This window comes from Microcaecilia unicolor, chromosome 1, assembly GCF_901765095.1.
Source record: "Microcaecilia unicolor chromosome 1, aMicUni1.1, whole genome shotgun sequence".
Taxonomy (NCBI): domain Eukaryota; kingdom Metazoa; phylum Chordata; class Amphibia; order Gymnophiona; family Siphonopidae; genus Microcaecilia; species Microcaecilia unicolor.
The window spans coordinates 649,136,688-649,160,454 of NC_044031.1; the positions used below are offsets into that span (position 1 = coordinate 649,136,688).

The 23,767-nt window shown below is 43.4% G+C and overlaps 1 protein-coding gene across 1 annotated transcript in view; it reads right to left on the reverse strand.

Annotated features, from left to right (window-relative positions):
* The window catches only part of LOC115456575 (MLX-interacting protein-like), a 141,744-nt gene that overhangs the window by 36,512 nt on the left and 81,465 nt on the right, over nucleotides 1–23,767 (reverse strand). Inside the window, exons 8-9 of the mRNA XM_030185753.1 lie at nucleotides 10,533–11,112; nucleotides 3,887–3,933 (exon numbers count right to left, since the gene is read on the reverse strand). Of these exons, the coding sequence (XP_030041613.1) occupies nucleotides 3,887–3,933; nucleotides 10,533–11,112 (627 nt within the window). The remainder of the gene's footprint in view (nucleotides 1–3,886; nucleotides 3,934–10,532; nucleotides 11,113–23,767) is intronic.

The window sequence follows — 23,767 nt, forward strand, 5'->3', positions numbered from 1 at the left end:
AAAATCCAATTACATTAATTGAACTGTTATAAAGGAAGATATTGTCAATTGAGATCTACACCAGATAGGAATTTAGACCCTTAAATGTGATTAGAGTTAAAATTTAATGCCAAGAAGTGCAGAGTGATGCACGGGGTGCAGAAACCCAAAAGAGACTTACCGGATAGGAGGGGAGAGATTAGTAAGCTCGACTCAGGAGAGAGACCTCGGGGTGATGGTGTCCGAGGATCTGAAGGTGATGAAACAATGAGGGGCATAATCGAACAGGGCGCCCAAGTTTTCCTGAGCGCATCCTCGTGAAGGGGCGGAGAAACCCGTATTATCGAAACAAGATGGGCGTCCATCTTTCGTTTCGATAATACGGTCGGGGACGCCCAAATCCCAACATTTAGGGTTTGTTTGGTTTTTTTTGGGGGGGGGGGGGGGTTGTTACATATGTACCCCGCACTTTCCCACTTATGGCAGGCTCAATGCGCCTTACATGGGGCAATGGAGGGTTAAGTGACTTGCCTAGAGTCACAAGAAGCTGCCTGTGCCTGAAGTGAGAATCGAACTCAGTTCCTCAGTTCCCCAGGACCAAAGTCCACCACCCTAACCACTAGGCCACTCCTCCACTCCTTAGAGATGGTCGTCCCCAGTTTTCAGCGATAATGGAAACCGAGGATGCCCATCTCAGAAACGACCAAATCCAAGCCATTTGGTCGTGGGAGGAGCCAGCATTCATAGTGCACTGGTCCCCCTCACATGCCAGGACACCAACCAGGCACCCTAGAGGGCACTGCAGTGGACTTCATAAATTACTCCCAGGTGCATAGCTCCCTTACCTTGGGTGCTGAGCCCCCCAAAACCCACTCCCCACAACTGTACACCACTACCATAGCCCTAAGGGGTGAAGGGGGGCACCTACATGTGGGTACAGTGGGTTTCTGGTGGGTTTTGAAGGGCTCACATTTACCACCACAAGTGTAACAAGTAGGGGGGGGATGGGCCAGGGTCCGCCTGCCTGAAGTGCACTGCACCCACTAAAAGTGCTCCAGGGACCTACATACTGCTGACAGGGAGCTGGGTATGACATTTGAGGCTGGCATAGAGGCTGGCAAAAAATATATTTTTTAAGTTGTTTTTTTTTAGGATGGGAGGGGGTTAGTGACTACTGGGGGAGTAAGGGGAGGTCATCCCCGATTCCCTCCGATGGTCATCTGGTCAGTTCGGGCATCTTTTTGAGGTTTGGTCACAAGAAAAAATGGACCACGTAAAGACGACTAAGTGCTCATCAGGGACGCCCTTCTTTTTTCTATTATCGGTCGAGGACGCCCATGTGTTAAGCACGCCCCAGTCCCACCTTCGCTATGCTTCCGACACGTCCCCGTGAACTTTGGTCGTACCTGCGATGGAAAGCAGTTGAGGACGCCCAAAATCGGCTTTCAATTATGCCGACCCTGGGAGGACGCCCATCTTGCGATTTATGTCAATGGACACTCAGTTCTACATCTATGCAGATGATGTTCAGCTACTCATACCCACTGAACCTGACTTACCTACAGCCTTGAATAAACTGATTACCTGTGTAACATCAATTCAAGAATGGGCTAAACACAACAAACTTTGCCTGAACCCAAGTAAAACTGAGCTTCTCTGGGTCTCTGACATCAAAATCCCTTTTGGGAAGTATGAAGTCCCCCTCAAATAACAAGTCAGGAACCTTGGAATACAGTTAACACTTACTCTGATTCCCCAAATCCAAGCAACCTTCAAGAGCAGCTTCTTCTATTTGCGACAGCTACGCTACCTCTCTCCTTACATTGAGAAGGTAAAACTTATCCCCGTTGTGCATGCCATGGTAACATCAAGACTGGATTACTGCAATGCACTATACAATGGTCTGACTACAAAGGGTCTGCACCAGCTCCAGTTGATTCAGAATGCAGCAGAAACACTCATAGAAGGTTGCAAGTGACGTGACCACATCACACCATTTTTGCAAAAACTTCATTGGCTACCAGTACAATACAGGGCTAAATTTAAAACTCTATGTCTGATTTTCAAGGCCCTGAAAGGAAATGGCCCTGAGTATCCTCCACCCACTGCCAAGGACACTAAGGTCCTCCCAAGGACTTTCACTAACTACATCTTCTCCAAAAGACATTACACGATGTGATAACCGCAAGCGAGCCTTCTCCAGAGTAGCCCCCACACTCTGGAATGCATTGCCTGAAAGGCTCCGCTTAACACAAGACTATCTTTACTGCAGGAAGCAGGTGAAAGCTTGGCTCTTCAACCAAGGCTTTAATTGAAGTAACTAACTTGTTAATCTCACTCACACACACAAGGCTTGACTTGGGCTGCATATACTGCAGTGGGACATGTTTATCCATTCCTAGCCGAGATAATATTTAACCATTTCTCTGGCCTCATGTGCAACGTTCTTCAAATCAGTCACCTTACTTCCTAATTCTTCCTACTTTCTTACCCATCTATATGTTACAACTTTGCCTTACCCTTCACTACCAATTATAATGTTCTATTATGTATTGTGTTGACATTGTAAATAGTATACATGCCATATTTTGTATTGTTAGTTGAATATTTTTACTGCTGTAGTTGCCTATTGCTCATGTTTGATCTATTCTTCCTGTACACCGCCATGAGTGAATTCCTTCAAAAAGGCAGTAAATAAATCAATAAATAAATAAAGGCACACTATGGTTAAACTGTAAAAGTCACCCTTTGAAATCTTGACAGTGACATCTAATAGTCTACCATACTGTTATTTTTTCATTTTATTATTCTTTCCAAACCAACAGAATGTTTGGATACCACTCAATGTGTCAAACCCCTCTTCTTTATTTCAATAGTGAGGAGCGGTGTTGTCACTAGGACTGACTGCTGTAATCACTGCACTGTTTGCTGTTTTTACAGCAGCAGTAGCAGCAAAGAACTTACAGATTCTTTTAGCATTATACGGTGATCACATTTTGTGTTCACCTCATACACGTAAACTGAGCTTATTGTTAAGACTCCTGATGAAGGCAATATAGCCAAAACATGGCGTGTGTCGAGTCTGCTATGTGTGATTGGACAAGCTCGTCGAGAGATTTTGCACTTTATCATATTTATGTGAATCAATGCCAATAAAAGAACTTCTTTTGTGAAGACACATCTGGCTGCACTCTGGTCTCCTTTGGCCATCTCCACTGTTTTCCTGTTGTACTTCAAAGGTGTGGAATTTTGGCCTCTTTTTTTTTTTTTGTTTTGTTCAACCCCTCTCCGGGTCTGAAATACAGACAGCAAAAACAGAGATACACAGAGAAGGGTTGAAAAGAAGTACACAAGTCACATGCCACATTTTCTCCACTTGTTTATAAAAGGTACACAGGCACCTATGTTGACTTTATAATTAGGAATGAATGGAAATTTTTATAGGCCCTTTTTATATAATTACTCCCCTAGAGACTAGATTTAAGGCCCATAAAATGTTCTGGTTCATTGCCCCTTGACTGGGACTGTCACTACGATGACTAGATTGGGTAAGTTGGAGGAGAAGAAGAAACAGAGGAAAATTCACCAGGTAGTTTTGAATCAAGGCTGATGGCATCAGGATCCCAGACCTACTAGTTCTGAGCTGAAGGATCAAAACAGAAGAAAAGGCCTACTGAGATAATGGGTAGACACACAGAAATGCTGGGCTGCTGATCTTTGAAAACACGAATAAATGATTTATTTAAGGCAAAAAGAATCAGACATTTTATTTCAAAAATTTACCATAACTGTAATGTTTTACTGAAGATTCAATTCACTTCTATCCAAAGAAGCCAGAGAGACTGAAATAGGCATTTGAAGAACATAGGGTGCCAACATATAGAGTGGGTATAAACAGACACTTTACCTGGGTGTGGTTTCTTGCAGGTACAAGATGTTGGGAAGCTGTTGATGCTGGAAGGCAGGGAAAGATCCAAGTTAGCACAGAAAATCACTGGACAACATAAAACGCCTGTCTTTCCTACTTTCTGCTGAAATGTTTGCTCTTGATTCACTGAGCTGATAAAGAATACAGTGTTAAATGTTACATTTCTAAGGTCACTATATTATAAAAGGGAAGTGAAGTGTAAACAGTGTCAAACAATATAGGAATCTACTCGATATCTTATCACTTTTAACTTATTTTATAAATGGAAGGGGAAAGCCTCAAAGAGCATACCAAACCACATAATTGAGCTTCTTATTTCTTCATAATCATAGGCAAAAAACTTTCAACCACAGAAAGTCTGTTTTCAATAATTTAACCAAGAAACTTTCAGCACCAAAATGTGAAAACACTTCCATTTAAACAAAGGCACTTAACTTTGTGTGCTATTTTAAAGGTCCATCTCTGACGATGGCTGCCACCATTTTGCTGTAAAAGCTGCTGCTTCAGGGAGCCCGGACCAAAATATCTGTAACATTTTTTAAAAAGTTAAAACTGAACAAATTATACAAAGAAAAAAAGTACTTCAACATGTACCTTTTAAACATGGGTGCTCATCGCCAATGTGACAAGTAACAAAATGGTGCTCTGGCTATAAAAAGATGCTAATCCAAGAAGACAGGAGAAGCCTCCACGGAGAGTCAAAGCAAATCAGCAAAAGTAGAGGCTGACAAATGCGCAAACCAATAGGGAGATATCAAAAAAACAGTTTATTCAGAATATTCATATCAAGGACCCGACACGGTTTGTGACCCCTGAGGCAGGTGCTTTGGCGCTGAAACACGGACTGAGTCGGGTCCTTGATATGAATAAGTACATAAGTACATAAGTAGTGCCATACTGGGAAAGACCAAAGGTCCATCTAGCCCAGCATCCTGTCACCGACAGTGGCCAATCCAGGTCAAGGGCACCTGGCACGCTCCCCAAACGTAAAAACATTCCAGACAAGTTATACCTAAAAATGCGGAATTTTTCCAAGTCCATTTAATAGCGGTCTATGGACTTGTCCTTTAGGAATCTATCTAACCCCTTTTTAAACTCCGTCAAGCTAACCGCCCGTACCACGTTCTCCGGCAACGAATTCCAGAGTCTAATTACACGTTGGGTGAAGAAAAATTTTCTCCGATTCGTTTTAAATTTACCACACTGTAGCTTCAACTCATGCCCTCTAGTCCTAGTATTTTTGGATAGCGTGAACAGTCGCTTCACATCCACCCGATCCATTCCACTCATTATTTTATACACTTCTATCATATCTCCCCTCAGCCGTCTCTTCTCCAAGCTGAAAAGCCCTAGCCTCTCTTCATAGGAAAGTCGTCCCATCCCCACTATCATTTTCGTCGCCCTTCGCTGTACCTTTTCCAATTCTACTATATCTTTTTTGAGATACGGAGACCAGTACTGAACACAATACTCCAGGTGCGGTCGCACCATGGAGCGATACAACGGCATTATAACATCCGCACACCTGGACTCCATACCCTTCCTAATAACACCCAACATTCTATTCGCTTTCCTAGCCGCAGCAGCACACTGAGCAGAAGGTTTCAGCGTATCATCGACGACGACACCCAGATCCCTTTCTTGATCCGTAACTCCTAACGCGGAACCTTGCAAGACGTAGCTATAATTCGGGTTCCTCTTACCCACATGCATCACTTTGCACTTGTCAACATTGAACTTCATCTGCCACTTGCACGCCCATTCTCCCAGTCTCGCAAGGTCCTCCTGTAATCGTTCACATTCCTCCTGCGACTTGACGACCCTGAATAATTTTGTGTCATCGGCGAATTTAATTACCTCACTAGTTATTCCCATCTCTAGGTCATTTATAAATACATTAAAAAGCAACGGACCCAGCACAGACCCCTGCGGGACCCCACTAACTACCCTCCTCCACTGAGAATACTGGCCACGCAATCCTACTCTCTGCTTCCTATCTTTCAACCAGTTCTTAATCCATAATAATACCCTACCTCCGATTCCATGACTCTGCAATTTCTTCAGGAGTCTTTCGTGCGGCACTTTGTCAAACGCCTTCTGAAAATCCAGATATACAATATCAACCGGCTCCCCATTGTCCACATGTTTGCTTACCCCCTCAAAAAAATGCATTAGATTGGTGAGGCAAGACTTCCCTTCACTAAATCCGTGCTGACTTTGTCTCATCAGTCCATGTTTTTGTATATGCTCTGCAATTTTATTCTTAATAATAGCCTCCACCATCTTGCCCGGCACCGACGTCAGACTCACCGGTCTATAATTTCCCGGATCTCCTCTGGAACCCTTCTTAAAAATCGGAGTAACATTGGCTACCCTCCAGTCTTCCGGTACTACACTCGATTTTAGGGACAGATTGCATATTTCTAACAGTAGCTCCGCAAGTTCATTTTTTAGTTCTATTAATACTCTAGGATGAATACCATCAGGTCCCGGTGATTTACTACTCTTCAGCTTGCTGAACTGACCCATTACATCCTCCAAGGTTACAGAGAATTTGTTTAGTTTCTCCGACTCCCCCGCTTCAAATATTCTTTCCGGCACCGGTGTCCCCCCCAAATCCTCCTCGGTGAAGACCGAAGCAAAGAATTCATTTAATTTCTCCGCTACGGCTTTGTCCTCCTTGATCGCCCCTTTAACACCATTTTCGTCCAGCGGCCCAACCGACTCTTTGGCCGGTTTCCTGCTTTTAATGTATCTAAAAAAATTTTTACTATGTATTTTTGCTTCCAACGCTAATTTCTTCTCAAAGTCCTTTTTTGCCCTCCTTATCTCCGCTTTGCATTTGGCTTGGCATTCCTTATGATCTATCCTGTTACTTTCAGTTGGTTCTCTTCTCCACTTTCTGAAGGATTGTTTTTTGGCTCTAATGATTTCCTTTATCTTACTGTTTAGCCACGCCGGCTGACGTTTAGTCTTTTTTCCCTTTTTTCCAATACGTGGAATATATTTGTCCTGAACCTCCAGGATGGTGTTTTTAAACAGCATCCACGCCTGATGCAAGTTTTTTACTCTGCGAGCTGCTCCTTTCAGTCTTTTTTTCACCATTTTTCTCATTTTGTCGTAATCACCTTTTCTATAGTTAAACGCTAGCGTACTTGATTTCCTAGTTTCACTTCCTTCAATGCCAATATCAAAACCGATCATATTATGATCACTGTTATCAAGCGGCCCTCGTATCGTTACCCCCTGCACTAGATCATGAGCACCACTAAGGACTAAGTCTAGTATTTTTTCTTCTCTTGTCGGCTCCTGAACTAGCTGTTCCATGAAGCTGTCCTTGATTTCATCAAGAAATCTTATGTCCCTTGCGTGTACAGATGTTACATTAACCCAGTCTATATGCGGGTAATTGAAATCCCCCATTATTATTGTGTTGCCCAGTTTGTTTGCGTCCCTGATTTCCTTTAACATTTCCGCATCCGTCTGTTCGTCCTGGCCAGGCGGACGGTAGTACACTCCTATCACTATCCTTTTCCCCTTTGCACATGGAATTTCAATCCACAGTGATTCCAAGGAGTGTTTTGTTTCCTGCAGAATTTTCAATCTATTTGATTCAAGGCTCTCGTTAATATACAATGCTACCCCTCCACCAATCCGATTCACCCTATCACTACGATATAATTTGTACCCCGGTATGACAGTGTCCCACTGGTTATCCTCCTTCCACCAGGTCTCAGAGATGCCTATTATATCTAATTTTTCATTTAGTGCAATATATTCCAACTCCCCCATCTTATTTCTTAGGCTCCTGGCATTCGCATATAGACATTTCAAACTATGTTTGTTGTTCCTAAGTACATCATGCTTAGTACTTGACAGTATTAATTGGCAATCTTTTGTCTGATTTTTATTGTTATTTAAAGATACCCGATCTACTACAATCTCTTTTGCAACCTCACTATCAGGATACTCTATCTTCCCTGTTATGGTGATATCTTTGAAAGATACCTTATCCCGAACCATGCTCTTTTGAGCGACTGTCGGCCTTCCCCCCATTTCTAGTTTAAAAGCTGCTCTATCTCCTTCTTAAACGCCGATGCCAGCAGCCTGGTCCCACTCTGGTTAAGATGGAGCCCATCCTTTCGGAATAGGCTCCCCCTTCCCCAGAATGTTGCCCAGTTCCTAACAAATCTAAAGCCCTCCTCCCTGCACCATCGTCTCATCCACGCATTGAGACTATGGAGCTCTGCCTGTCTCTTGGGCCCTGCGCGTGGCACAGGTAGCATTTCAGAAAATGCTACCCTGGAGGATCTGGATTTCAGCTTTCTACCTAAGAGCCTAAATTTTGCTTCTGAATAAACTGTTTTTTTGATATCTCCCTATTGGTTTGCACATTTGTCAGCCTCTACTTTTGCTGTTTTGCTATAAAAAGATGCTGTCAGTGTTGGATTAACCGATCAGAATACTGCAAGTCAATTCATGCAATAGGTCAAAAACACACTGCATATCGGAGAGGTCAAAATCAGAAAGAATACTTGAATCCTATTTTGTTACCCAAGAAGATACAACAACTAGATATGTTACAAAGGAGTCAATTTAAGTGTGGCCAGTGCTATTACTTTAGAGACTTTTTATTAACCCAGTAGATAAAAAAAGATTATTATTTAAAATACCGCACTAATGTGATTCTGAGTACATGGTATACTGCATTTTGTGTCCCTGCAATAAAGTCTATGTGAGTAAAACAGCTAGGAAATTTAGAGTACTGATAAATGAACATCGTAGCTGTTTGAAACATATTAGTGCAACATTGTATTGACTGTAATCATGTATTGGAAAATCTATTGTGTTTTGTTATAGACCAAATGCCTTTTTCAATCGGAGGAGGTGATCGTAAACAGAAATTATTCCAGAGGGAGCAACGCTGGGTTTATATTTAAAATTTTGTTGCACCATGTGATTTAAATCTTTTCATCGGATGGCACCATTTCCTTTGAAGATTGGCAGCATTCTTAACCTATTGCATGAGTTGACTTGCGATATTCTGTTTGATTAATCCAACAGCGACAGTGTCTTTTTATAGGCAGGGCACAATTTTGTTACTTATCATTTTGAAGATATGCACCCATATTTAAAAGGTATGTGCTGAAATACTTTTTTTCTTTGTATAAATTTCTTGAGTTTTGACTATTTTTTAAAATTTTATAGCTATTTTAGTCCGGGCTCCCTGAAGCAGCAGCTTTTACATTGAAGCGGTGGCAGCCATTATCACAGATGGATCATTAAAATAGCACACAAAGTTAAGTGCCTTTGTTTAAACAGATGTGTTTTGATGCTGAAATTTTCTTGGTTAAATTACTGAAAACAGACTTTCTGTGGTGGAAGGTTTTTGCCTATGATTATGAAGTGTTTGAGCAAATGAGAAGCTGAATTATGTGGCTTGGTATGCTCTGTGAGGCTTTATCTTTTGATTTATGAAAGAAAGTTAAAAGTGACAAAATATCAAGTGGAGCACATTCCTATATTGTTCGACAGTCCTAAAGCCTCCACATGCAAAGCATTTTTCCCTACAGACATCAATTGGGACAACCTTATATTAATATATTATTTAGGGCCAGATGTACTAAAGTACTTTTGCTATTATATGAAAACCAGTGGTATAATGGAATAAAAAAAAAAAATCACAGTGTCTTCATCAGTGTATAGTTCTAAGAACCACTTGAATACATATATGATAGGGAGATACAAATGTATACCAAACTGCAGATGGACCTTGGGGAGCAACCATATCTAATCATTTTACGGTATATAAACAATGTGACAAAGTAGAGGTGAAAGCTGGAAGAATGCTAGCGTGCATAGGGAAAAGTAAAACTAGAAAGGTGGGGGTGGAAGGTGGCAATAATACCTCTGTACAGGTCATTTGCAAGACTTCAACTAGAATACTGCCCAACTCTGGAGGCTGTGCCTCCAATAGCATTTAGAAGATATAGAGGTGGCTCCAGAGGAGTACCAAAATGAAGCAGTGAAAGCCCTATGAGAAGAAGCACAAGGAGTCTGTTATAGAGATCAATATCTACACACATACATCCTAGAGAATGGGAAGGGAACATGAGAGACATTCAAATACCTAAAGATACAAATAATGCAAAATCAGCAACGTACTTTTCATAGAAAGAGAGCTCTAGAGGAAAGACTCATAGCATGAAATTAAAAAGATGAAAGATTTAGGAGTAAGTCAAGGAAGCACTTCTTCACACAGGAAATAACCTCCCAGAAAACTTTCAGAATCTGGTACAAACTTTTCTCCTCATTTCTCTCTCATCTTGGAGCAATGAAAGCTCGACCTGGCTCATCTGGGTGGCACCGAACTGTTGATAAGCTACAAGGGATGCAGGGCTGTGGCCTATCATACCATTTTTACCTTTTTCTCATTCTAAGGCAAACCTGAAAGCCCCCAGAGCAGATCTGTTGCCTCTGCTTAATCTATTACCTCCTTTCTGCTTTTAGGCTGCTTATTCATTTGGAGTTCCTTCCTGTTTTCTTGTTTATTTGATTGTAAGCCACTTTGCTATTTTATTATGACAAGCGGTATAGCAAGATCTCATACGAAACATAAACTTACCTGCAACGACCACATGTGTCACAAAAGTGCTGCCAGTTCCTGCAGACAGCTTTGCTTCACTCCGTGGCGCTATCTTTTTAAACTGCCTGCTGCGGCCATCACTACTCCTTCTCACTGGCGGACCAGATGTTGGCACCACAAAGGTCCCTCTGGAAGAACTCTGGCCCGATGAAGTATCAATGTCTGTGACAGCAGCAGAATCACCACCAGATGGCATGGCTGATCCAGAGGTGCGCATAATCATAGAAAAAATTGGGGGCTGGTACACAAATGTTGGATGTGGCCGTATATGAACGGCTGAATCCTGTGGTGTGGACTCTGGTAACTGTGTCGGCACAGGGGTGCTGAAGGTGACAGGGGATGTGGGGAAATAAGATAAAGACTGATGGCCATTCAAGGGTCCCAGTTGGTCAAGTTCCAGCGGGAAAGTCATAGGGGTCACAGACGTAGCAGAGGTTAGTGAGGGGTTCTCCTTTAATTCCATGTCAATTGGATCTGCTGTGAACGATGGGACTGCAGAATCACACTGCGATGGGAGAGACTCTAGAGCAGGAACATCGGGAAGCGTTGGAGTCTGCAACTGAAAAATACAGTCAAATGCAAAATCTATGATAAATAGAGAGATATAAAAAATGAATACACAAAGCTACCTATATTCATTAATCCTGTTACACACTTTTAAAAAGAAAGAAATGAGATTGACAGCAAAGAAAAAAACAACACACATGTCGTTCAGTTCACCTATCTGGATTTTGCTAAAGCATGACAAATATAAGTCATAGAAACCTTGGAAATGGGCCAAGCATCAGACTGCAGAAGGAAATGGTTAATGACATACAGTTTAGGAGGAGTGTCACAGATATGGCTACTGAAACCACACACTTATACTTATAGATTACTTACACAAAGGGCCAAAGTAACATGGTGGGATAAGCACAGGTTTGAAACTTGCTAGCAGTGTCACTCATCAAGGTAAAGAACCCAGCTCCCAGCCCCCAATTCTTGCATTATTAAAGAACTCTGCTGTATATGCTCTAAAATTTGCATATAGTTTTACCTTATGCCATATACAAAATCGATATATTGCAAACATTTCAATTAAATGTTTTTAAATAAAAAGCAAGTCAAACTTTGTTATGCACATCTGATTAAAGATATTGCTGGTTCTAGAGAACAAGTTGCCTACAGTTCTACTTGGGTTGGTATCTGAAGAGACTGGGGAGGACATGGGTAAATTAATTAAAGTCTTTATCACCTTAGTAAGCGAACAGGTAGTGCAGAATTAGAGAAACTACCCTGCCAAGTGGGAAAAGGCTTATTCTCAGGCTGGATAAGGTGTTTTGGATGCTACAAATTACAGCCTTTAAAAATCACCATAAGGAAGCCTTCCAGAGGGTGTGACAATCATATTTCTTCCTTCATTCTATATATTAGGATGACTGAAAGGTTGCCCAAAAAGAGTACATAAGTACTGCCACACTGGGAAAAGACCAAGGGTCCATCGAGCCCAGCATCCTGTCCACGACAGAGGCCAATCCAGGCCAAGGGCACCTGGGGAGCTTCCCAAACATACAAACATTCTATACATGTTATTACTGGAACTGTGGATTTTTCCCAAGTCCATTTAGTAGCGGTTTATGGACTTGTCCTTTAGGAAACCGTCTAACCCCTTTTTAAACTCTGCCAAGAGCAGGGAGAGGAGTGTGTGATGGAACAGTAATTATGATAATAATATTATGAGAACTGTGTTTGTTGTTGTAGTAGGACTGGTAAATCTTTGAGAGAAGAGGGTGGAAAAGGGGGTCAGGGTAAAATATATACCAACAATACTGTTATACTGGTTTCACACTTGCTCATTATGTGTAACATGTTCAGTTGCAAACTTTGTGCACACGATGAAAAAAAGAAAACTTAATAAACATTAAATATTTAAAAAATGCTTTGTATTTCTTTCCTTTCTCTATTTTATTTATTTCCATTCTCTTTTCTTTTGTTTATGTCAACTTTTTCCCAATATGCCTCCTCTCCCTTTCCTGCGATCATCTCCCATTTCTCATCCATTCTCTTCTTCCCCAATCTATTCTCATCTCCCTACGCCATTCATTTTCTTCCACCTTCTCCCTCACTCGTTTTTCTCACCTCTCCCTCCATCCCACTACTTCTCTGTTCCTAGCTCCCCCCCTCTGCCTCTCATTCATCATTTCTTTCTCTTCCTGGGGGTTACTGAGAGACATATGAATTATGGGTAATACATATATGGTTGGGAGTGTTGATGTTTTTAACAATCCCAACCATATATGTATTAGCCAAAATTCACAAGTCTTTCAGTAGACCCCAGGAAAGACAATTATTTCAGGAAATGAGTCTCTTCTGTGTTTGTACATATGTTCTTGAGACTACTTATAACCAAATTAGGTCCCATGTGAGAGAGTCCACAGTTATCAATCTATTAGAAGATTTTGAAGGTGATGTTTCAGATTTCATGCTAGTGACTTTTGACACACATTCTTCGTACACTAACATCCCACAAAATGAAGCTTTGAAAGTTATTTCAAAGGCAACATGGCTTTATCAAAGGAAAATCCTGCCAAACGAATCTTATTGACTTTTTTGACTGGGTGACCAAAGAACTGAGAAGTTCCGAGAGAAGAGGACATATCTCTGGTAAGTGAACACTATTTTGCTTTGTGCTTTGGGAACTTAAAGACTGGGGTTTAAAGGAGGAATTGTAGGTTAGTGATAGGCAAAATAAAAATATAAAATTTTATCAAATAATATCCATAGTCTTTTCCACTTAGTTTTAAAAACTTTGTACCACAGCATTAACAGATAGAATCTAGCAGGCCGACAGTCGCTCAAAAGCGCATGGTTCAGGATAAGGTATCTTTCAAAGATATCCGCTCAAAAGCGCATGGTTCAGGATAAGGTATCTTTCAAAGATATCACCAAGACAGGGAAGATAGGGTATGCCGATAGTGAGGTTGCAAAAGAGAACGTAGTAGATCAGGTGTCCTTAAATAAAAATAAAAATCAGACAAAAGATTGCAAATTAATACTGTCAAGTACTAAAAATGATGTAAAAAGGAACAAACATAGTTTGAAATGTCTATATGCGAATGACAGGAGCCTAAGAAATAAGATGGGAGAGTTAGAATATATTGCACTAAATGAAAAATTAGATATAATAGGCATCTCTGAGACCTGGAGGAAAGAGGATAACCAGTGGGACACTGTCATACCGGGGTACAAATTATATCGTACTGATAGGGTGAATAGAATTGGTGGAGGGGTAGCATTGTATATTAAGGAGAGCCTTGAATCAAATAGATTAAAAATTCTGCAGGAAAAAAAAAACACTTCTTGGAATCACTGTGGATTGAAATTCCATGTGTAAAGGGGAAAAGGATAATGATAGGAGTGTACTACCGTCTGCCTGGCCATAATGAACAGACAAATGCAGAAATGTTAAAGGAAATTAGGGACGCTAACAAACTGGGCAATGCAATAATAATGGGTGATTTCAATTACCCCGATATTGACTGGGTAAATGTAACATCGGGGCACGCTAGGGAGGTAAAATTCCTTGATGAAATCAAGGACAGCTTTATGGAGCAGCTGGTAGAGGAGCCGAAGAGAGAAGGAAAAATTCTAGACCTAGGGCTAGATGCACTAAATTTCACGGCACAGCCCTTCCCTTACCGATTCCTTAGCGAATCGGTAAGAAACGGGCATGCATCAAGGAAATCCCATGCAAATGAGCTGAGCTGGTCGCTGCCAGCTCATTTGCATATGATTTCCTTCCAAGCCAGTCGGCCAGCTGAGCATGCACAGAGCAGTCAAGCGTTATGCTGGCTGCTCTGCGCATGCCAAGGACGTCATTTATGGACGTCCTTCACTCAAAAAACAAAACAAAAAAAGAACGTCCCTGACGAGGATGCCCCAGTCTCTCTCTCAACCAATCACAGCTAAATGCACTGTGACTGGTCTCAGGGGTCCCGCTCCAGACAAAGCATAAAAACACTTCAATTCACCTGAGTATGGGGGCGGCTGCTGCTGCTCTCGGGCAGCTCTGCCTGGCTGGGGAAGGGAGGGGACAGTCACCCCCACTGCTCCTTTCACCCCCAGGGATCCTCCAGCGCCGCCACCCCTCCTCCGTCGGCGGCGGCCACTCCGGGGCCCCTCACCGGGCAGACACATGGAGAGACGCCGGCCCCCGGCTTTCCTCAGGCGAAGCCACGCTCGCAGACAAAAACGCGGGCAGCATCCTTGGCCTCCCTTAGTTTCTCACTTGTTTGTTTTTTTGATTGAAGGACATCCATAAAGGACATCCCTGATGAGCACATTTTTTTTTGGACGTTTTTACAGTGGCCGCCTCGTTTTCCCGAGCTGCAACTCTTCCGCCAGTGCCTGATGTTGAAGTGACAGCTCTTCAGAAGCTTTGGCGTTTTCTTTCTGTGGGGGATTTTTTTTTTTTTTTTTTTTTTTTAAATTTTGTGACCTGTTGAAAAGGCTGTGAGGATTAACCCCCAGAGTGCCCGGTGTGGCAGGGTCGTGAGTAAAAAGAAGTATGATGTCCTTTTTTTTGTTGTTTTAAGTGAAGGACGTCCATAAAGGGCGTTCCTGACGAGCACTTGGACGTTTTTTTCCCCCAATTTTTTTTTGTTAAATTTATAGAAGTCTTTAGAGGCAAAGTACAGGCTTTCTCTTTTTTTTTTCCCCGATTCCCTCACAGCAGCCCCAAGGAGAGGTGCAGACCTCCACGGTAAGGGGATCGGAAAATGGTAGTGCATCTCATTACAATACGATTTATAGACATTGTAATACTAATTTGCTCAACTGCATTCCATTTTCGTTAGCTGCTACCGTGACAGGAAAATGCCCTTTTGTGAAAGTCCCGGTTTACTACTTGCACGTTAAAACTGGCTAGAACCAGTTTAAAACCCTCGTTGCTGGCTCGTTAAGGTTAGTGCATCTACCCCCTAGTCCTTATTGGAGCGCATGATCTGGTGCGGGAGATGATGATGCTGGGGCCGCTTGATAACAGTGATCATAATATGATCGGATTTGATATTAACTTTGAAGTAAGTACACATAGGAAATCAAATACGTTAGCATTTAACTATAAAAAAGGAGACTATGATAAAATGAGAAGAACCGTGAAAAAAAAAAAACTTAGAGGAGCGGCTGCGAGGGTCAAAAATTTACATAAGGCGTGGATGCTGTTCAAAAACACCATCCTGGAAGCCCAAGCCAAATATATTCCGCATAATAAAAAAGGAGGACGGAAGACCAAACAACAGTCGGCATAGTTAAAAAGTGAGGTGACGGAAGCTATTAGAGCTAAAAGAAAATCCTTCAGAAAGTGGAAGAAGGAACCAACTGAAAATAATAAGAAAAAGCATAAGGAATGTCAAGTCAAATGCAAAGCGCTGATAAGGAAGGCTAAGAGGGACTTTGAAAAAAAAGATTGCGTTGGAGGCAAAAACACATAGTAAAATTTTTTTTTAGGTATATTAAAAGCAGGAAGCCAGCAAAAGAATCGGTTGGACCGTTAGATAACCGAGTAAAAGAGGCGATCAGAGAAGACAATCCAACATAAATGCCTAATCTCTGCAACACGACAAAACTAAAATACGTAATGGACAGAACACAACTCTTCCGCTGTACAATTCCCTTATGTGGCTGTACCACATGAACTTTATCTTACCACAACATCACTTTGTATTAGTTTGAACTTTACCTTACTACAACATCACTTTGTATTTGTTTATACCGGAGTCTGCAAACGCGTCTCCGGCACTATGTAAACCACATTGAGCCTACAAATAGGTGGGGAAATGTGGGATACAAATGTAACAAATAAAGAAGTAGCGGAGAGATTAAATGAATTCTTTGCTTCGGTCTTCACCGAGGAAGATTTGGGTAGGATACCGGTGCCGGAAATGGTATTCGAAGCTGACGAGTCAGAGAGACTTAATGAATTCTCTGAAAACCTGGAGGATGTAATGGGGCACTTCTACAAACTGAAGAGTAACAAATCTCCTGGACCGGATGGTATTCATCCCAGAGTACTGATAGAACTGAAAAATAAGCTTGCGGAGCTATTGTTAGTAATATGTAATTTATCCTTAAAATCAAACGTGGTAACGGAAGATTGGAGGGTGGCAAATGTAACGCCGATATTTTAAAAAGGTTCCAGAGGAGATCTGGGAAATTACAGACCGGTGAATCTGACGTCGGTGCCGGGCAAAATGGTAGAGATTATTATTAAGAACAAAATTACAGAGCATATTCAAAAGCATGGATTAATGAGACAAAGTCAACATGGATTTAGTGAAGGGAAATCTTGCCTCACCAATCTACTACATTTCTTTCAAGGGGTGAACAAACATGTGGATAAAAATGAGCAGGTCGATATTGTGCATCTAGATTTTCAGAAGGCGTTTCACAAAGTACCTCATGAAAGACTCCAGAGGAAATTGGAGAGTCATGGGATAGGAGGTAGTGTTCTATTGTGGATTAAAAACTGGTTAAACGATAGAAAACAGAGAGTAGGGTTAAATGGTCAGTATTCTCAATGGAGAAGGGTAGTTAGTGGGGTTCCCCAGGGCTCTGTGCTGGAACTGCTGCTTTTTAACATTTTTATAAATGACCTAGAGATGGGAGTAACTAGTGAGGTAATTAAATTTGCTGATGACACAAAGTTATTCAAAGTCGTTAAATCGCGAGAGGATTGTGAAAAATTACAAGAGGACCTTAAGAGACTGGGCGTCTAAATGGCAGATGACGTTTAATGTGAGCAAGTGCAAAGTGATGCACGTGGAAAAGAAGAACCCGAATTATAGCTACGCCATGCAAAGTTCCACGTTAGGAGTCACGAACCAAGAAAGGGATCTAGGTGTTGTCGTTGATGATACGTTGAAACCTTCTGCTCAGTATGCTGCTGCGGCTAAGAAAGCAAATAGAATGTTAGGTATTATTAGGAAAGGAATGGAAAACAAAAATGAGGATGTTATAATGCCTTTGTATCGCTCCATGGTATGACTGCAACTCGAATATTGTGTTCAATTCTGGTCACCGCATCTAAAAAAAGATATAGTAGAATTAGAAAAAGTGCAGAGAAGGGCGACGAAAATGATAAAGGGGAAGGGACGACTTTCCTATGAGGAAAGGCTAAAGCGGCTAGGGCTGTTCAGCTTGGAGAAAAGGCGGCTGATAGAGGCCTATAAAATAAGGGGTGGAGTTGAACGGGTAGATGTGAAGCGTCTGTTTACGCTTTCCAAAAATACTAGGACTAGGGGGCATGCGATGAAGCTACAATGTAGTATATTTAAAACGAATTGGAGAAAAGTTTTCTTTACTCAACGTGTAATTAAACTCTGGAATTCGTTGCCAGAGAATGTGGTAAAGGCGGTTAGCTTAGCGGAGTTTAAAAAAGGTTTGGACGGCTTCCTAAAGGAAAAGACCATAAACCATTATTGAATGGGATTGGGGAAAATCAACTATTTCTAAGATAAGCAGTATAAAATGTTTTGTACTTTTTTGGGATTTTGCCAGGTATATTGTGATCTGGATTGGCCACTGTTGGAAACAGGATGCTGGGCTTGATGGACCTTTGGTCTTTCCCAGTATGGCAATACTTATGTAATGACAGCACCTGGTCCAACAAGGCGGAAGATGTTACTATAATCCGTTCAAAGAACCATGTATCAAAGTTTCTCCATACGCGGAAGTAGCATTCTTCTGTGCATGCAACTAAGTGGTAATCACCGGGTCCGAATAGCCTCTTTTTCACAAGGCTGCCCTCTCAAGAGCCAAGCTGTAAGACCAAAGGCGGAGGGATCCTTCATCAGAACAGGTCCCTGGCAAAGGAAACCCCTCTCCCCAAACACACAAAGAGGTTCATCGATCAGAAGATGGACTAAGTCTGCGTGCCATGGTCACCGAGGCCACAAGTTGACGAGAAATGCGACCCAGAAGCCTGCCAATCAATGACCACAGAGGAAAGGCATACAGGAGCCCGTTGGATGGCCATGACTATAGAAGAACATCCAGTGCTACCGCCCACTGAACTCTTCTTCTACCGAAGAAGCGGGGCACCTTGGCGTTGAATCTTCAAGCCATCAGATCGAGAACCGGAATTCCCCAATGCTCCGTCACCAGAGAGAACACCACCCAGGAGAGCTCCCATTCCCCCGGATCCAACAGGTGGTGGCTGAGAAAATCCACTTGTACTTTGAAGTTGCCAGTACTGTGCATCGCTGACAGGCGAGCCAAGTAAATTTCCACCATTGCAGGAGGAGAACCGCTTCTGCCATGAGGGGAACACTCTTGGTGCCGCCCTGTCTGTTGATATAGGCCACTGTTGATGCACTGTCAGACAGAATGAAAACCTCCCGGCCCATGATGAGAACGAGGAAGGCCTTCTATGTGTTCTGCACCACCCTAAACTTCAATCAATTGATCAACTACCACGCCTCCGGGGGAGACCACAGGCCCTGTGTTGTCCAACCCAAGCAGTCCAGGGAAGAGCCCTGAGCCAGGCTGGTCAAACTGAAACACCAACGGACACTGAAACGGGCTCGCACCATCCATGGCAGGTGAAGATGATACTCGTCTAGCAACGGAGACCAACAGAGCAACAACAGCCGAAGCGGCCTCATGTGAGCCCTAGCCCACAGCAGAACCTCCAGCGTAGCCGCCATGGAACCCAAGACTTGCATGAAGACCCAGGCCCGAGGGGACAGCATGTGCAGCAGACTGGACACTTGAACTTTCAGCTTCCGCTTGCGGGCCTCCAGAAGGAACACCTTTCCCCTGACGCATGTCGAAAACCACACCGAGGTACTCGAGGGACTGTGAAGGCGTCAACTGATTCTTGCCGAAATTGACCACCCTGCCCAGGGGCTGGAAGACCGACCACCTGGGCTCTCCACATTAGAGGATGCCCTGATCAACCAGTTGTCCAAATAAGGGTGCACTCAAACACCAGACGTTCCTTAGAAAAGCCGCCGCCACCGCCGCCACCTCCATGACAAGCCCAAAAGGCATGGCACAAAACTGGTAATGACTGCCCAGATCGCAAAGCAAAGAAAGCCCTGGTGGGGCGGCCAAATGGGGATACGCAGGTACACCTCCTTGAGATCCAGGGATGTGAGAAACTCCCCGGGCTGCACCAATGCAATGACGGAGTGCAAAGTCTCCATACTAAAGAGCTGGACCTTCACAGCCCCTTTGAGGTCGAGAACAGGACAGGAAGAGCCATCTTTCTTGGGCACCACAAAATAAATGAAATAGCGCCCCCGACCAACCTCTGCTGGAGGCACCGGAAGCACACCACCCAGCCACATGAGTTCCCACAGAGCAACCCGAACCCCCCGGACCTTGGCAGGGGCTTTGCACAGAGATACCAGAAAACAATCCCACTGCTTTCAAGCGAATTCCAGCTTGTAGCCGTCCCGCACGATCTTCAAGATCCACTGGTTTGAGGTAATTTTGGCCCACTCCTCCAGAAGGAGAGACAAACACCCTCCAATGACAGGCCCGGAGGAATGGACCAAGACCCCATCATTGGGAGGAACGGGAGACCCGGGCCACCTTGCTGGCAGAAGCCGGAATTATCCTGTTCCCCCGAAAGGACTGCTGCTTGTACTGGAAGCAAGACCTCTGAAAGGACCCAGACCTGCCTGGCCTGTAGCGCCAAGCCTCCCGAAACCGGGCGTGGGGCTGAGAGATGTGAAAGGACAACAGACATCCTCAGGGAGCCGCTGCCCCTTGGAATCACCTAAGTCCTTAATGATCTTAGCCAAGTTGCCCCCAAAGAGAAGGCCAGCCCAAAGGGGAAGCTGAGCCAACCTGTCCTTAGAGGCTGAATCCGCCGCCCAATGGCACAGCCAGAGCCACCGCCTCGCATACACCGCCTGGGACATCTCCTTAGCCGAAGCTCAAAGATGATCATAAAGCAAGTCCGCCAAATAGGCAAAGGCCAGCTCCAAAGACAGACGGACTTGAGCCAAGTCCTCCGAAGAAACTCCCTGTACCCAACTAAGGCAAGCCCGGGCCACAAAGCAGCTGTAAACTGAAGACTGCAAACCAAGCACTGCCACCTCAAAGGAACTCTTTAAGACAAGATTACAACTTCCTATCCTGAGCATCCTTAAGGGCCATGCCACCTTCTACTGGCAACGTGGTCTTCTTATTCACAGCCATAACCAAAGAATCCACCCATGACAAATGCAGGAACTCGAGATCTGCAGCCAGAAGCATGACCACAGCTTGGTCACGGCATGTGCCACATGCAGACTTGCTGTGGGAATGTCCCACTGACAAGAAATTAGGACCTTCATGGCCGGATGGACGTGAAAAGCCTTAGGGAGCTGATTAATGCCTGACAACAAGGGATGCTTGTTCGCCCCAGATGTGGGCATCTCCAGAGAAAAGATCTTGAGTGCTTCCAATGCCCGCGCAATCAATGCAGGCAAAACATCTGTGCCACTGCAGAGTCATTCCCATCCTCAGTGGGGAGCTCCCCTTCTTCCAGGGGTTCCACACCAGGAAGCGGGTATGAAACCAAAAGAGGCCCAGAAATCAGAGAAAGCTCCTCAAAGTCTTGAGGGGTGTGCAAGCACAGCCGCTTAGGCAGCGAGAGTCTGAAGCTCCTGCAGGGGCAAACAAAGAGGAAATGTGAAGAAGGCTGAGCAAGAGGCCTCTTCAGTAAGAAGGCCTGATGCATGAGGAGGATGAATTCAGAGGAAAAAGGAACAGATAAGGTATACAAACCCCCCATACTCCCCCCTGCACACACAGTCTCAGCTGGGCCCTCCTCAGTCAGAACCTCGACCCCCAGTGGGAAATCCTCAGCCACGTCCTCCAGAGCTACACATGGCTGCGCATCCAACATGGCATCCACCGAATTGCATGATGAGCACAGGTCCATGGATCCCACCAAACTCTCTCCCACTGGCTCCAAAGACAAACCAGCTTGCGGAAGAGATGACACTGCATCCAACGGCAACTCAAATCATTGAGGTACAAGCACACGCACCACAGTCACCCGACGCTGCTCGCTGACTGCCACACAGGGAGCAGCACTTCACCCCTTCGGCAGCCATGCGCTCTACTTACTGCCCAGGATATGTTCCAGCCAAAGACACCTACTACTACTTATCATTTCTATAGCGCTACTAGACGTATGCAGCGATGTACACTTGAACATGGAGAGTCCCTGCTCGACAGAGCTTACAATCTAATTAGGACAGACAAACAGGACAAACAAGAGATAAGGGAATATTAAAGTGAGGATGATAAAATAAGGGTTCTGAACAAGTGAGTAAGGGTTAAAAGCAGCATCAAAAAGGTGGGCTTTTAGCTTAGATTTGAAGATGGCCAGAGATGGAGCTTGACGTACACCTCAAGAAAATCAGGTGCTGCAAGAATGATGGCCCTATGGCCCAGACACCTCGCTGTCTCCTATAGCCATCAGCAGTGCCTGCTCAGAGAAACCACTGTTTAGCACGGTTGTTTTTTGTTTTTGTTTTTTAATGCAAGGAGGCAGGAGATCTGAAACCCCAGCAGGAGAACTCAGCACAAAGGGGAGGCAAGGTGGGACCTGGCAACATCACGTGTAACCTAGAGCCCACTGGGCACCCTCAAACCTGCACTCAACTGACCCAGAGAAGGGCAAGAGTCAGCACCAACACAGAGCCACACAGGAGATGTCTGTCCACCTGCTAGAGAGAATACTGAAAGGGAGGTTGCCACACAGGATCCTATACGGCAGAGCTCTGGTATTCTCTCTATCTCCACCTGCTGGTAAGACAGAGATAACCCATTCGTCTCTGGAATGATCTGGGGGACGCTATGGAATTGATACTTCAACATAGTTTTGGCTTCTTTAATCAAATATGTATCTGTGCTTTATGTAATGTATGTTTTTGCATTGATGGACTAATTTATCCAACCCCAAAGCAATTGGGTAAATATGAGTTATTTTAAGGATTTAGCAGATAGTTATATTACGAGTTTTGAATTTTTTGTACTTTTGGATCTTTTTCAGCATGGTATTGACTCTAACCCAATATATTATGATTTTTTGAAGACAGCCTGAAAATTCTTGGAGTTACCATTGACCATTTGAAATCTCACACTGGAAAGCCATGTGAAGAATACAACAAAGAAAATGTTCCACTCAATGTGGAAAGTCAAGAGTAAAACCTTTCTTCCCAAGGGATATATTTTGCAGCCTGGTACAATCAATGGTGCTAAGTCACCTAGACTACTGCAATGCACTCTACACTGGTTGTAAAGAACAAATCATCAAGAAACTTCAAACAGCCCAAAACACTGCAGCCAGACTCATATTTGGTAAAACAAAATACAAAAGTGCCAAACCCCTAAGAGAAAAACTATACTGGCTCCCGCTCAAAGAATGTACTACGTTCAAGGTTTGCACCCTGGTTCATAAAATCATTTACGGAGATGCCCCAGTCTACATTTATTCATACTGCTGGTTGTCATTCTATAGATAAAATACCATTTCTATATAATTTTCAATTCTTGATTTTCATTTTTCATATATATCATATCTACATATTGATGTTTGTCCCTTATTTTAATTCTCATTTAAATTATGTCAATTTTATAAGTTTGAATTTGTATATAAATTTGTTAGATTTTTAGTATTGAGTAAACTGTGTATGTATTTATATGTATGTTATATGTTTGTACGTAGATTTCCTGGACCCCTGAAGCAGGCACATCACTGGAATACAGCTGTGCCAAGTCTCCTGGTTGAATTTCAATAACTGATTTTGAGATTGTGAATAACAAAAATGGTTCCCTGATAGACTTCTTACTAGGTGTCTTTTTGTGTCCTCCTCTTTGGCCATCTCTGCTTATTCATCTATTTTTATGGTTCCTTATTCTACTATATAAATGAGCTCTGACCGACGTGCCGTGCATGTGCAGAACAGCACAGTTGTTCTGCGCATGCGTCACTTCACAGGTCTCTCCCGATGTGCTTTGCATGCGCAGAACAGTGCAGCTGTTTTGCACATGCGTCCCTACACCCACTACGCCGCCGCTACCACCCGTCCAACCCCACAAGGTCGATGATCTTTCCAATAGCGTTTGCTATTGTTTTCAGTGAACTATTGGCGCTAAGCTCCGCCTACTGGCTTCAGCTCACATAATGGACTAGGTAGGTTCACTTCGTCTCCTGTTCAACCAACCTCCTT